Here is a 14,778-nt window from a genome sequence, read left to right on the forward strand (position 1 = left end):
GAAGTGCTGAATGTCAGGCAGCTTTTGTCACTTTTACTTAGACGCGTTGTGTGTTCTCCTCAGCAGAGCAGTATCCTTTCCCATGAACTTGCAGGAAATGGATCATCCTTGACCGGGAAGGAAGGACACGGTAACAGCGAAGTCATCTCACTCATCTCTCCCCCAGCACCATTCTTGGTGGATGCTGTGACCAGGTTAGGAAATTATTTCTCAGTCATAGTTCTTAGGCATTCATTAGGAGGGAAAAAAATAATAGAATTCACTATGTTTAAAACAATAATATCAATTATTTAATTAACTTAATTGAAACTTGGATAAATCTTTTATATTTAGAAGTGTTTTTTTTTTTTAATTTTTGTAAATAGCAATTTTTTTTACAAAATTATGAGGTAGACCTTACTGGGTTTTATTAATGAGGTTTTCATTAGCTACTGGTGTTAACAGTCCTACCTTCAAATTTTTTTTCTTCAAATTCATTTGTATCTTTTCATATCATTTCATGCTTTAATATTACTATGTTATCCATCAATACAGGTGAAGAGGTGCAAATAAGGGTATAGAAGGAGATTTTTCAAAGTGAAAGCTTGGGACATAAAAACAAAGAAAGCTTTTACTGAAATCTGTTGCAAGTAAATTTCAAAATAATGCTTGCAACAGACAAACTCAAAAAGCCTTTGTTCAGCAAGTAGCTCTTTAACATGTTTTTAGGACCTAAACTGTATATTTTGCAAAAAAAAAAATTATAATTACTTTCATTCTCACCTCAGACTTTTTCCTGATTATATCTGCTGTTTCTCACCTCCCTCCCCTCTTGGAGGAAAAATTATAGGTGATCAACTTGTGAGAAATTTGTAGTTGAATATTTAAATTGTTCTTTTATCTCCATAGTTTTTAAAGTAATATGATTATGTGCTCAAAAACACTTGCTGAATGTCTGTTATGTACCAGGCATGTACTAGGCATTGATTATATCTGGCACTGAGGACAAGGGGACAAGACAACATGAATCTGCCATGAATCCGCAAATGTAGTTGACATTTGCGGATTAACACTCAGTACAGATTTAATAGGTTATTTTTCTAAAGGTTTGGCTACCAAATCTGAATTTTACTGTAGCCAATATAAAAAAAAGTTATTTGTAGAGGATCAGGTGATAAAGCTTTGTTACTGACTTTACTTAATAAAATACAAGCTCTTAAGGACTTCAAAATAAATTACAGATGGAGCACAAGCCTGTCTTTCACTCCTTCCCAAAGCCAATGCTAAGTAGTTATAAAGGATTTAGAGAGATCAAAAATGGTAAAGTAATCAGTGAAACAAGATAGACTCCAGAAACAAACCAGAAGATATACCTGATTAAAAAAAAAAAAAAAAAAAGCAAAAACATAATGGTATATAGTACTGTGGAGAAAGAAAGAAAGAAGAAAGAGTGGTCTTTCAGTAAATCAGGTGAACAAGTTAAATATTTGGGGAAAAAATCTTGACTCAGCTTCATGCCATACACAATAATCTAATCTAGATCAGTTGTAGCTCTAGCTATATAAAAAAAAAAACTTCAAATAATACGATTCTTAAACAATATTTATTTATGCATATAAAAACTGGCGCCTAGACCAGTGAGAGGTTTCACCAGATAGAGTGGAGAGCAGAACAGGCAAATCTACTGAAATACACTGCTGAGGGGAGCAGTGGGTGAGACAGGAGAGATGTGCTGCACCATGTGGGTCAGCTCCCTCTCTGGGGATCAAATTTGTGCTGTAGTGGCTGTGGATAGCTTCATAGTGCTAAGTCTTAGCTCCTTCTGCTACCAGGAAGGCCCCAAATAATAGCGTTTTTAAAAGAAAATATAGACAAACATCATTGTGATCTTGGAAAGGCAAATTTTTTTTTGAACAGGCTATAAAATAATCATACAGGAAAAATGGATAACTTGAATTGTTTCAAGAATGTCTATTAATCAAGAGATAAAATTTCAAGAGCATGAAAAGGAAAGCCAGAGTGGGAGAAAACACTGTCACTTTTTCCCATCCTGCCTGCTATCCACACCTCTTCTGTCAAAGTACTTATATCCAGACAGATTTCTTGAAAATTAGAAAAAAAATCTCAATAGAAACATTGGCCAGGGATTTGAATAAAAATTTGCAAGGCAATATACACATGGCCAATAAGCATATAAGATGATAGGCAGCTTGCCTACCATGTCAGTAGGAATAAATTGAGGAATAACTAATCAGACTACTGCATGGTACAACTGTATACCACCAGAATGACTTACATGAAAAAGTCGTAATAAGTGTTGGTCAAGAAATGGAGCAACTGTGGTTAGATTTGGTCGCATCTGCTAAAGCTAAATATACTCAATGACTAAATGATTTTATTCTTATGTACATACCAAATAGAAATACATATGTACATACATATACATACATATATATGTGTGATATATCAAAAGACATGTAAAAGAATATTTGTAGCAGTTGTATTCATATTAATTCAAGCTGAAAACTTTCCAAAAGTCCACTACCAGTCAATCAGATAATCTAATATGACAGTGAAAATTAGTGAGCTACAGCTGCAACATAACCACACAGATTAATTGTATAACTACATTAGTTAGCTGTTGCCGTGTATCAAATTACCACAAATTTTAGGATTTTTAAAACAGCATGTGTTTATAGTTTTAATCTCTGTGGTCATTTTCTGTGGACATAGCTTAGTTATGTCCTCTCGTTCATTCTCTCACAAGACTGCAGGCAGGGTGTTGGTGGTGACTAGGTTCTCATCTGAAGGGACAGCTTAAGAAGGATCTCCAGGTATGGTTGTTGGCAGAACACTAATGCTGTAGTTGTTAGACTGCTGGTCTCAGTTGTTAGCTGAGCCAGCCCTTGCCGCATCGGCTGCTCCAACATAATTGCTTACTTCATCAAAGTAAGCAAACTGAAAGAGCAGTAGCTGAAGTTAGTCTTATATGCTCTAATCCCAGAAGTGGCATCCTATTACTTATATTATCTTCTCATGGTTAAAGCAAATCATAGGTCTTGCCCATGCGTAAGGGAAAGAGCTTACATACATTGTGAATACCAAGAGTTGGGGATCAACTTAGAGATGCCTCATCATAATAATGGTTAGCAAAATAAAGTTCCAAAAGAGGCATAACTCCTAGAAACCAAAAAATGGTTATTCTCCAGGTGGTTAGTGATTAGAAGAAACCCAAAGGAGCTTTTGGGATTGTAGTAATGTTCTATTTCTAATCTGCAAAATCATCAAACTGTAAACTCCTGATTTGGGTCCTTTTCACAGGTGCAGGTTTACTTTTGGCTAAAATTTTATTTTAAAGGCATAAAATCACAAGGACAAAGAGCAGGAGAAGATACAATAACAATTAAGAGACCTCAATAAGTTTGAGAAGTAGCTAAATGATAAACAGATGAAATCCAACTTAGATAAATCTAAGCCTGGTAATTGTAGAGAATAGAAACTGAGGGACTAAAAAGTGTAAGCCTCTTCATATTGCAGAAGCCTTGGAAGCCTTAGGAATTGGGGGTGCCAGATATTTGTCAAGATAGGAATGCAAGATAGCACTGAGAATATGAAAATTGATTATATTCATACCCATCTATATTTTCCCAAATTCACCTCACCTGTGCTGACATGATTATGGAGGGACCAGGCCAAAAAGACTTAATTTAGGAACTTAGGCTGGATTAAATTAAACTTCAAAAAGGGAGGTTAATCAGAAGTATACACTCAAGGGTGAAATATGTGATCTCCCTTTCTTTTTCAGCTTCCAGAATGCTCTTGGCCAAGTATAAATGTCTAAGTTGAGAAACTAAGAGGATAATTCTCCAGAACAACCAAAGAGAGCAGGCTCACAAAAAATAGCATTTTGTAGGTCCCCTGGTTAACTTGCCAGGAATTTGCCTAATAATACTACATAGAAGCCCATCAGTTAATAAATTTTACCCATATACACACAGCCTATAAATAGCATTCCAGTACTTCCCTCTTAAATGTAAAACCAAGGATTATCAGGTATTTAAGGAAAGAACAAAACAGGTAAACTGAAAAAAATAGGAAATGAAGATAATGTGATTAGCAAAAAGAATTACAAAATGATAGTATTGTAAGAAGAAGATACTGTGTTCATAAAACATTAACAGGGAATTGAAAAGAAACGGAAAACAAGAAGTATTCTTAGAAATTATTAACCATGTTAAAGTATAAAGAATGTTCGGAAGATTGAGGAAATCTTCCTCCAAAAAAGTAGAATGAAAATTGGGAGAGAAAACTAGAGAATTGATCTAGGAGGTCCAGCATAGAATCCAGCTAGAACAACAGAGTAAATAAAAGTGAGAAGATTGCCAAATCAAAATCTCCCAGAAGTACTGGAGTTTTTAGATTAGATAGGTCTACTGAGTACCTAGACAAGAGACTGGAAATAGACAACATTATGAAATTTCAGAGTATCAAAGTTAAGAAAGGATTAGAAGTCTTCAGCAAGGGGGAGGAAAGAGCACGTACAAAGGCTTGGTCTTTACTGAAAACTAGAAGATAATAGAGCAGTGCCTTTCAAGGTCTGGAGGGAAAAATCGTGTTTTATAACCAAACAATGAGACGTAAGATCAAAAACATATATAAACACAGTTTCTCCAAACTATATATATCCAATGTGGTCTTCCTTACGAAACCTCTTACTGGAGATTATCTTCCATCAAAATAAAGTGATTGCCCAAGAAAGGAAGACATGAGACCCATGAGGCAGGTGCAGGACATACTGGAAGCAAAGGGAGGGGAATTTCAGGGCAGTGGTAGCCCAGCTCTAGAAAGGATCCCAGGAAGATTTGAAGAGGAGGATGCAGAGTTCAGGAAGGGTACTGCCAAGAAAACAATGTAAATAGATGGTCCACTGTAAACTTTTTAAAATTATATTGCATGTTTAAGTGTATCCAGAAGAATTAGTGGTTCTATATTCTAAATTATTGGTTCTTTATTCTAAATTAGTGGTTCTAATTCTAAATTAGAAATAAGTATAGAAAACTGACTACGCAGTCACAACAAGAATAAGGTGGATATTCTATCCAGAGAAAACAAATTGTACAAGAAGAAATATAACACAGTTATACTTAGTTATCAAAACATATATAATTGAATAATTACTATAAACACTAAATATTAACATAGTCAAAATTGTTCATATAATATTGAAAATACAGAAAGTAGTAGTAAATAACTGTAGAAACATATCCCTTGAAGTTTGGACATCTGCTGGTTATATATGAGAACCATTAGGAGGATTTGTTGACACACAGGTTCCTGGACCTCACCCTCAGTCTGTGATTTGGTGTTTGGGGTTGGACCGAAGAATTTGCATTTATAACAAATTCCAGAGAATACACTTTGAGAACCAGGGACAGAGAAAAGTGAAGAAAAAGACCAAGGCATATAAATGAAAGTGTCTCTATATAGGAGAAATGGGAGAGGTCCTACAAGTGACTACTATTTCATATGTAAATCCTACTAGTACTTATTTCATGTTATAAATGATGCCATTTATAGCATATATTTTGATACTTTAAAAATTTTATGAAATCAAAATAGATATGTCCTAGCATCAATTATACACACTTTTCGCCTACTTCAGAGACCCTTGGGCTCTCATTCAAGGTTGATAAACTTTTATATTTTATTTGGCTCTAACAAAGCAAATAACTGCTGGGAACATAAAGAAGCACTTTCCTTGTAATTTCTTAAGTATGCTACTGTCATGCTCAGCATAGTTCTACCCCTAAGACCCACATTCAATGAAACAGTCACCTATTTCAGCAACCCAATATTTGGTGATCTACTTATTAAAGGATCTAAAGGAAGTTGGTATCTTTAGAATTCATCTCAAGTTGTATCAGTAATCAGTATCAATCATCTAGAAAATTCCTCCATGCTAAATTGTCATTTAAGCCTAGAACCTATTCTCTACATGTTTTATGTGACTCTTGTTGAGTAATGTATGCTGTTCCCATCCCAAATGTTTGTTTGAACAACCTATTCTTTCTTCCTTTCAGCTCTGCTCCAGTTTTGGCTGAAGAAGCCATCTTGAAGCAGAAGTGTTTACTGACAACTGAGCTCTAAGGGATTGTGTTCTTCCCATCTTTGACTGGAATGCCTCACTTTCTCCAGCGTCTACCTGGGAATCAGTTTCCACTGGAATGTGTTGGATTCAGAAACTAATTTGTCCTCTACTTGTGGGTAAAAGAACTCACTTAGATTTGACTTAAATGCCGTGAAAAGGCAGCTACATTTTCTGTCCAACTGGAAGAATTTCCATTATACTGCATATTTGCCCAAATGCAGATATTTGGTTTTTCATGTTCAATAGTTTTATTTAAGTTGTAAATTTCTAAGACAGCAATTAACCTTCCCTGTCTTGTAGTCTTTCAAACTCTTGGCTCCACCTAGTGGCTGTATGGTTAGTTCAAGTGCCTCATGATTAGTTCATCTCTGTTAACAGCCTTTTGAATATTATTTCTCTGTAGCATAAGGATGAGTGTCCTTGATATGACTGCCTACTAGAAATATTGTACTTTTTCATGCATTGATTGGAAATCATGAATTTAGGAAATTAGCAAGGGAGTACTTAAGGGCTAGGTAGCTTTTTACAATTATTACAGTGCTAAAAGGAAGTTTAGAATACAGTATTTTCAAGGGTCTCCCATACTTTTGACTTCTTTTTTTAAAAGATTTATTTATTTATACACACAGAACTGGAGTACAGGTTAGAGGTGTGGGGGGTAAGAGGATTCACCAGAGACAATGTGGGGAACAAAACAGGAAGACGGACTGAAATACACTGCTGAGGAGAGCAGCAGGCCGGTCAGGAGAGGTCTGCCTTGCCATGTGGATCACTCCCTGACCAGGAATCGAACTCATGCCGTAGTGGCTGGGAGGACCCACTTTTGACTGCTTACTGGACTGTTTTAATACTCAAGTTTACATCAAGGTAAGAATAGCCTTGGAACACAATAAAAATAAAACAGATAAACCTTGAGAAGAACCCCAGAGACATCAATGGACCGTCATTTTTTTTTTCAACTCTGTCTTCTCACACTGTAACTTTTCAGCCTTTAAGGAACAGGAGTTGTTAAAGACACACTGGACACTGTAGGCACCCACGTTTCTTCCTGAGCCAGATGGAGGAGTGCCAGCCTTTGTAGGCTCTGGGCTTTGCTATTCCACATGGATACCTACTTAACCATAGGCTCTATTTCCTTTCACGTAAACTGAATCAATTTGGAACTTGTAAACTTCGAAGATAAAAATCCAAACAAAGATACCAACAAATACTGGGAATCAGGAGAGGGAAATTTTGTTTCTGACATCTGCCACACCAGAACTCACATCTGCCATTACAATAGAAATGTTGTGTTCTCTAGAATTTCTTCATCCCTTTTGATCTGTACCCAAAAAATCTAGATGTTAAAGTATAAATATATGCTTGTTATAGTAGAAATATAGGAAGGTATAAAAATAACTACCTATAATCCCAACATCTGGAAAATTACTGTGTTAGCCTTAAAACTTTAGAATGCCCGAGGTAGTGCATTCTAAGGATCTAGAAACCATGTCATTATTAATCCATTATCAAGTTTTTAATATTGTTATTCTTCCTGGAATTGTTTTTTACATTTCTGCCCTGTGATACATATATAATTGATTTAAGTTATGCTGCTCAACAGAAGAACATCCCGTTTCATGATCTTTAAAACTCCATAGTTAGCGCTTTCTGGGCTCCCTGTAGCGTGATCATGTGTGCAGGCAAACACACACTAGTGCCTGACTGGGAAGCTTGAGAACTGTAATCTTGTGCTGTTTCACAGGTAGCTGTAAAGACTGGGAACCACTTTTGCACAAAACTGTTTTCCTGAAGCTCTTTTTGCTGACTGCCTCCCCTTCACCATTATGCTAAGCCTGTGGATTTTGTTGGAAGAAATTCTTGCCAGTTCTTAATGGTAAAACAAATTTTCTTGCAGCTTTTAAGTGACACCTAAAACCAAGGGCTTGGCCCAAGACATGTTAACTGGACAGCAAATTTTCAGTGCACTGGTAACCTGAGATGTACTGCAAGGTTAAAGTGCTTCTAACCACAGAGCTACCTGGAAAACCTAAATTCCCCATCCAGTTTAGAAGGTAACATCACCCTCATTTGAAATTTTCTACAATTCAGGTATAAGAAGTTAAAAATATTCTGTAGCCTTGGTGTTTTCAGGTACCTGTATTCTTGTCAGTCAGAATACTGCTAGGGACTTCCTTAAAATTCATTTGAATCTGAAGTTAAAGGGAAATTTGTCTCGTGTCCTGATGTGAAGTATAAACATAGAAATCATTGTTTAATGATGAATTGGTCCTGTCAGATCAGATACCTGTCAGCTATAAACGTCCTGTCACATCTGCTGCCGGTGTCATGCTCACAGCTGCTGTGACACTTGCTTTGTTCTGCTCATCTGAGAATGGAGGGGAGATCAGGATAGGCTGAGGAGAGCCTTGAATGTGTCCATTGGGAAGCGTCTGTGAGGAGAGAAGCAAGTGTGAATCCGTGGAAGCTGCCAGTAGGGATCTGAGGTGATTCTGTATAAGAAGGCACACTAGCTACGCGGAAGTAGGAGAGGCAGCTGTGGTGGTGCTCCCACCTCGTGACCTTCAGGGCAGAGTACTGGGTTACAAAAGATTAAGAGCCACCTGCATATCTGAATCATCTAGTAAATGAAGGAAAACTGATCTTCAGATGAGATAAAATAGCCCTACTGGCTGTTCAAAATCACAGCTAGTTGGGCAGGAAGTTTTTTTTCTGTATCAAGATGAGGTTCCCAGGCAATAGTACAATATAGCTTGAAGAAATATTGGCAACGTTTAATTAAGTCAGGAGTAATGAGATGTATGAAAGAGAGCAAGAACAATAGTTTATTTGAGCACTCCAGCTAGAAAGCTGTTACCATGCTTTCCTTGGAAGGCAGCTTGAAGTTGATTTATAGCTGAGATAACAGACCGGATCAACAAAAATAACAAAAGTCTGCTTTAGCCATAGGCTAAACAACTCTGTTCCTTTCTTTCCAGATTTTATTCTGGTAACTCATTAGGAACACCGATGACAGAACTTGTCACTAAGAGCAGGTGTTAGGTGGGCACTTAGAGGGGTTTCTTTGGTCTGCTTGCTATTGCCTCCTTAGACTGAGGAGCACTAGCTCTCAAAAACTGCTTTCTGCCTGCTGTGTGCACGGCTCTGGGCACTCCCAGCGCAGAGCTCTGCTGGGAGTATCGACTGCCAGCCTTGGGAGAGCAGAGAGAAATCTCACATGGGCCCATGTCGCAGCCTTGCACAGAATGGGAGAATTGGCATGATGGTTTAAAATACAATGTGTAGGTTTCAGTTCACTGCCCCAGATTCTTCCTCAGAACTTGTAAAAAACTAAGTGAGATCTTATTTATCAGTGGTATTATCTCTGCACGCACAGGAAAGGCCCATTGTTCTTTCATTCTCATCCTTCAGGAAACGCTGATGAATAAAGAAATGATTAGGCATACCCAGAAGCTTTCATAACACTTGTAGGTTAAGAAAAATTCTTCTGTTTAATATCTTTTATTAAAGATATTAAAATTTTATTTTATTGTCTGCTAACTTTTATTTGCTTTTATACAATCAGATGTTTTGTGGACAATTTACATTGCATGCCCTCACTCATTGCATTCATGACTGGTTCTCCAGGGCTTCTCATCTAGCTAGAATTGGTTCTTGTGTCTCCTCTGAGGTGAGCTTCAGGTGAAATCTCAGATGTCACATGTTAGAGCAGAACTATGTGGCAGCCACTTACATTGAGAAAATCTTGCGTATTTTCTAAAGTATGGGTTTTGAAAGCAAATTTCAGATTTAGGTCAGGAGGCTGAAAACCTTTCAGGCAGACAGCAGAAAGAGTACTTTGCTACTCTGTTGTTGTGGTGAACTAGCAGCATAGACAAAGTGAATGTAGGATCAAGGCTGTATTCCAATAATTTATTTTCAAAAACATATGCTGGCTCCCAGTTTCAAGCTGTGTAGAGGATTAGAGGTGCTTGCCCTGGGAGGAGCAGGTATTCAAGGTTCTTCAGTGTCCTCTCACTCCAAGGCACCTTGCTCACACCCGGACATAATGCAGCTGTGAGTCTCCCAGCTACCAGGCTCTGTGTGCCTCACTAGTTTGTGATTAATCTTGTCCTTGGCCTTTTAGTTGCTTAGAAACATGGCATCTTGCAAAGTGAAGAGTGTACATTGCTCTCTTTTTCCTGTGAAAATTTTAAGCACTCTAGGTCTTGATGAGCAGAAGAAAGTTGGATGCTTTTCCTTTTAGCACACAAGGTGAGGAAATTTGTTTGGTCTACAGATACTGCCCTAAACCTAACTGCTGTATTAATGTATTGGTAGAACTGAGATTGTTTTCCAGTTCTAAGAGATAGGATTGTAAGTCTCTTCATCACCTCGCTTGAGACAATGATTCTGTCACTTCTCAGGATTTCTCTTCATCAGAGAGGTTTTAGCACAGCTCCCTTTTTCTTTTTTCTCTTCATATCTGGAACTGATAGAGGACTTCACTTTTTTGTGTTTACTTTTTATATGTGTAAAGAAAGCTTTGCTGTAGGTTTTAAAGTGTAATTTATTTTTCTACTGAGTGCACTATTCATTCACTGTGTTCTACAGTTTTATATGACTTATATTAGAAACACTGCACTAAACTGAGTTGTTTGTACACTGAAATGACAACTGTAGATATGACCACAAATAAAGCTTTTGTGAAACACATTTTTATGAACTGTTTGTTTCTTCTAGGTGCAGTACCTTTTATGTTGTCCTTCTCACCTCAAAAGAATTTTAATCCAGAGTCGCTACCTGAGCCAGTGAATGAAAGTGGCAAACAGCACCAGGTTCCCCCCTCCCCCCCCCATGTTCATTTACTATATATGGTATAAATTTTGTAGTAGAATATTGTCAAAGTTTAAAAACCTCATCGGTCATGCTCAGGCTGTCTTGAGATGCACAAGTCATCAGTAGCAGTCCTGTACAGAGGAAACACCACTCTCTTACTAAATATTGTGAGACCTTGAAAAAGCACGTAACAAAGCTGTACCTCACTTTGTCAGCAATGATGCCTTCAGCCTGTGGTGCAGTGCCTGGTAGAAGGCGTAGCACTGTCCATCTCTTTCTCTCTGTCCCTACTTCTTCAGGTTTGTATCTCATCATCCCAGTGAAGAGCATCGTTGCTGAGTTGTTTTCAGAACTGGAGAATTGTACAGCCCTATGGGATTATAAGCAAGGCCTTTGAGGAAATTCCCCTCTCCTGTCTCTAAGGCAATGTAGGTCTTAGAAGCCAAGGAGCAGTTCTCCGGCTCTTCGCAGATGTGTAGGGAAAGGCAGGGCTCTGGGCTCAGCACCTGTGCTAGAATCTCTCCTAGAAAGGTTTTTGGCAATAAGCAACTGAAGTCATTCTAAACCAAAATAGAAAGACTCATGGAAAAGATACAGGGATCAGGCTGAACCAGTGGGAAGATGGGCAGAGTGTAGGGGAGGAAGCATGGACTCCATTTGACAGAGCGACCTGGCTTTTTCCCACTCCTCACATTTCAGGCAGAGAGCTCTGATCACTCTTGAATTATAAGCCCACAGCTTGGCCTCAGAGATCAGGGCACCTAACAAAGGGGAGGGGCAAGATTCTGGGCCACCAAAGCAACAGCACAACATGCCAGACTGAAAGGACTTTCGTGGTAGCACTAAGAGATGGCAACAGGCCAGATCAGGAGAGGCTGCAGAGCTCAGGTCACCAAGGCCCAAGGAGAGAACTCAGCTTTGGTTTGGTGGTTTGGTGGCAGTTGGTGGCTCGGGGCCATCTGCATTTAGCCCCACCATGCCCCAAGGGATCCTCAGCCAGCCTTAGATACCGAGATCCCACCCTCAAGAGTTGGTGGAGCACAGAGCAGCCTTCCCCATAGGAGGGTCGTCCTCGAGTGCCTTCTCGAGCACTCCCCAGCCCTCCATAATCCCCCTTCACTGTTCAAACCACCATGCAAAGATAGGAGCCCTCTTGGCCTCTCAAGCTAGGAAATCAGGATGTGAGGGACTTTTAATTGAGAGGTGAGGATTTTCAAGATTACCTGGGCCAACTCCTCAATTTATAGACTAGGAAACAGGTCTGGCGAGATAAAGGAACTTGCCGTAGGTCACCAGGCTAAGGACAGGGATTCAGGTCTTGGCTTCCACCACACTGCGCCACTGCTCTTTTATCTTTTTCCTCAGTATTGTTTGCCATAACTGATTAAGTCAGTGTCACCACCAAGAGTGGTCTCACTTCTTACACTATTCCTAGCCCCTGTCCACTGCATGTGCAGAATGTTCACATGAGAACTGTATCCACTTCAAAAGCCCATGACTCAGCAAGGCTTCAATCAGCCACAGCTGGATCTGGAGGGACCCACACAGGCCGGCCACCTTTTGGGGCTCCTGAGCTGCTGAACAGACTCTTCCTAGATGGCATACAGTATCACACCTGTTCCCTGACCCCATTTGTCTCAGCACTCCAGGAACTCTGAGAACCACTGAGCTGTGAACCAAAGCTGTTCATGAACTGGGAGTTCGTACGCAACTCCCAGGGAGCTCCATCTGGTTTACCATTTTTTTTTTTTTTTTTTAAACAGAAGATCCTGAAAAGGAAAAACCAAAATAAGAGAGTACTACAAAAAGTACAAACTCAAGAAGACTTTCCTGAAAGTAGAATCAAAAAGAAGTGGAAGTCATATATTAAGAGGAAATCTATGAACCTGAGAAAATGGTAATGACCAACAAGGTATTTCTAGTAAAGTTACTAAATTTAAAAGGAAAAATACATAGGCCATCTAGACCAGAAAAATGTCTTTCCAGGGAAAGACTATAGGGTTTGACGGCAACATCTTATACTAAAAGAAAAAGGAGTGACATATTTAAGATAGTCAAGGAAATTAAACATGAGCTGAAGGATTTTAGGTCCAGTCAAGCTGACTTCCACGTAGAAAGGCCAGAGATAAACTGTTAATATACCATCATCAGTCCAGAGGCAGCGAGGCACACAGAACTGTTAAATAAGATGTGAATGCTAGAAACACAAAATCTCAGAATCTATTTACAAACCAATCATCATGGTGGCAACCAAGAGAAAAAAAATCCCCCCACATACCACCCTTTAGACCCCTTTGACACTTTCTCCTTTCCCTCTCCTTAACCTCAGATATGTCACTTTACTAATTCCCAGTGTTTTTTATAAATACTTTTTTTTGTTAAATGTCTGCTATGTGAAGTCCCTTATTTATTGTTCTGACTTGCTTTACTACACATAATTTCCTCAAACTCCTCCCACTCTGCTATAAATGGCGATATTTCATTTTTGTTTATAATTGAACAGTCATCCATGGTGTGGATAGGCACTAAAGTAGTTTCGACAAAACTACTTTTTTGTAAAGAACACCTCAGTAGATGGCTGTAAGAGTGTATAATCTTTGGGGTCGAGGATATGCCCAAGAGTAGAATTTCTGGGTAATACAGACTTTCCATTTTCAGTTTTTTTTTTTAAAAGATTTATTTATTTTGTGCATACAGAACTGGGGTACAGGCCAGAGACTCAGGGGTGGCGAATGACTTCACCAGAGACAGAGTGGGGAGCAGAACAGGCAGATCAACAAAGTACACTGCTGAGGGGAGCAGTGGGTGGGTCAGGAGAGGTCTGCCACACCATGTGGTCACCTCCGGGGCAAGCGGGAATCGAACTCATGCAGAAGTGGTTTCAGCTTCTTAGTGCAGTGCTTTAACCCGCTGCGCCACCAGGGAGGGCCCATTTTCAGTTTTTTAAGGTCAATGCAGACCCTTTTTCCAAAATGGTTGTACCTGTTTATATTCCCACCAATATTGCAGTAGGGTTCCGCTTGCTGGGGGTGTTATGTGTCGTTCTTACTGGTGTGAGATGATCTCTCATTGTGGTTTTCACCTGAATCTCCCCTATTAAGAGCAATGATGAACAACATTTTCTCATGTACCTGTTGGCTTCCTAGACATCCTCTTTGAAGAATTGCCCACATCTGTCCATTTATTAACTGGGTTTTATTGTTAGGTTGTATACATTTTTGTATGTGTTGAATATTAACCCTTTATTGATTGTATAATGTGTCTTTTCTCCCATCCAGTAGGATGACTTATATTCTCTTTCACCATGTGAAAGATTTTTTAATTTGTGATAATCCCAATTGTTTAGTTTTGCTTTTATTTTCCATGCTGTAGGAGTGAAGTCTCTAAAAACATCTTTATCATGAAACATACGGCAATTTTTCTATATATTTTATTGTTATAGATAATATGTAAGTCTTTAATCTATTTTGAATTTATTTTTTGCTTGGAGTTAGAAAGCGACCCAACTTCATTCTTTCACATGTAGCCATCCAGTTTTCCCAGGACCATTGTTAAAAGAGACTCTCCTGGCCCTCTCTGGTGGGGCAGTGGGTTAAAGCACTGCACTGAGAAGCTAAAGCCACCTCCGCATGAGTTCAATTCCCGCCTGCCCCAGAGGTGACCACATGGCATGGCAGACCTCTCCTGACCCGCCCGCTGCTCCCCTCAGCAGTGAACTTTGTCGATCTGCCTGTTCTGCTCCCCACTCTGTCTCTGGTGAAGCCTCTCACCGCCCCTGAGCCTCTGGCCTGTACCCCAGTTCTGTATGTACAAATAAAATAAATCTTTAAGAA

At 39.0% G+C, this 14,778-nt stretch overlaps 1 protein-coding gene across 1 annotated transcript in view; it reads left to right on the forward strand.

Moving 5' to 3' along the window:
- Nucleotides 1–6,778, forward strand: part of EPB41L5 (erythrocyte membrane protein band 4.1 like 5) — a 97,928-nt gene extending 91,150 nt beyond the window's left edge. The window contains exons 24-25 of the mRNA XM_004674720.2: nucleotides 64–194; nucleotides 6,060–6,778. Of these exons, the coding sequence (XP_004674777.1) occupies nucleotides 64–194; nucleotides 6,060–6,126 (198 nt within the window). The 3' untranslated portion in view covers nucleotides 6,127–6,778. The remainder of the gene's footprint in view (nucleotides 1–63; nucleotides 195–6,059) is intronic.
- Nucleotides 6,779–14,778: the final 8,000 nt, after the last annotated feature.

The sequence above is a fragment of the Condylura cristata genome, unplaced genomic scaffold, assembly GCF_000260355.1.
Source record: "Condylura cristata isolate star-nosed mole 26May11 unplaced genomic scaffold, ConCri1.0 scaffold00002, whole genome shotgun sequence".
NCBI lineage: Eukaryota > Metazoa > Chordata > Mammalia > Eulipotyphla > Talpidae > Condylura > Condylura cristata.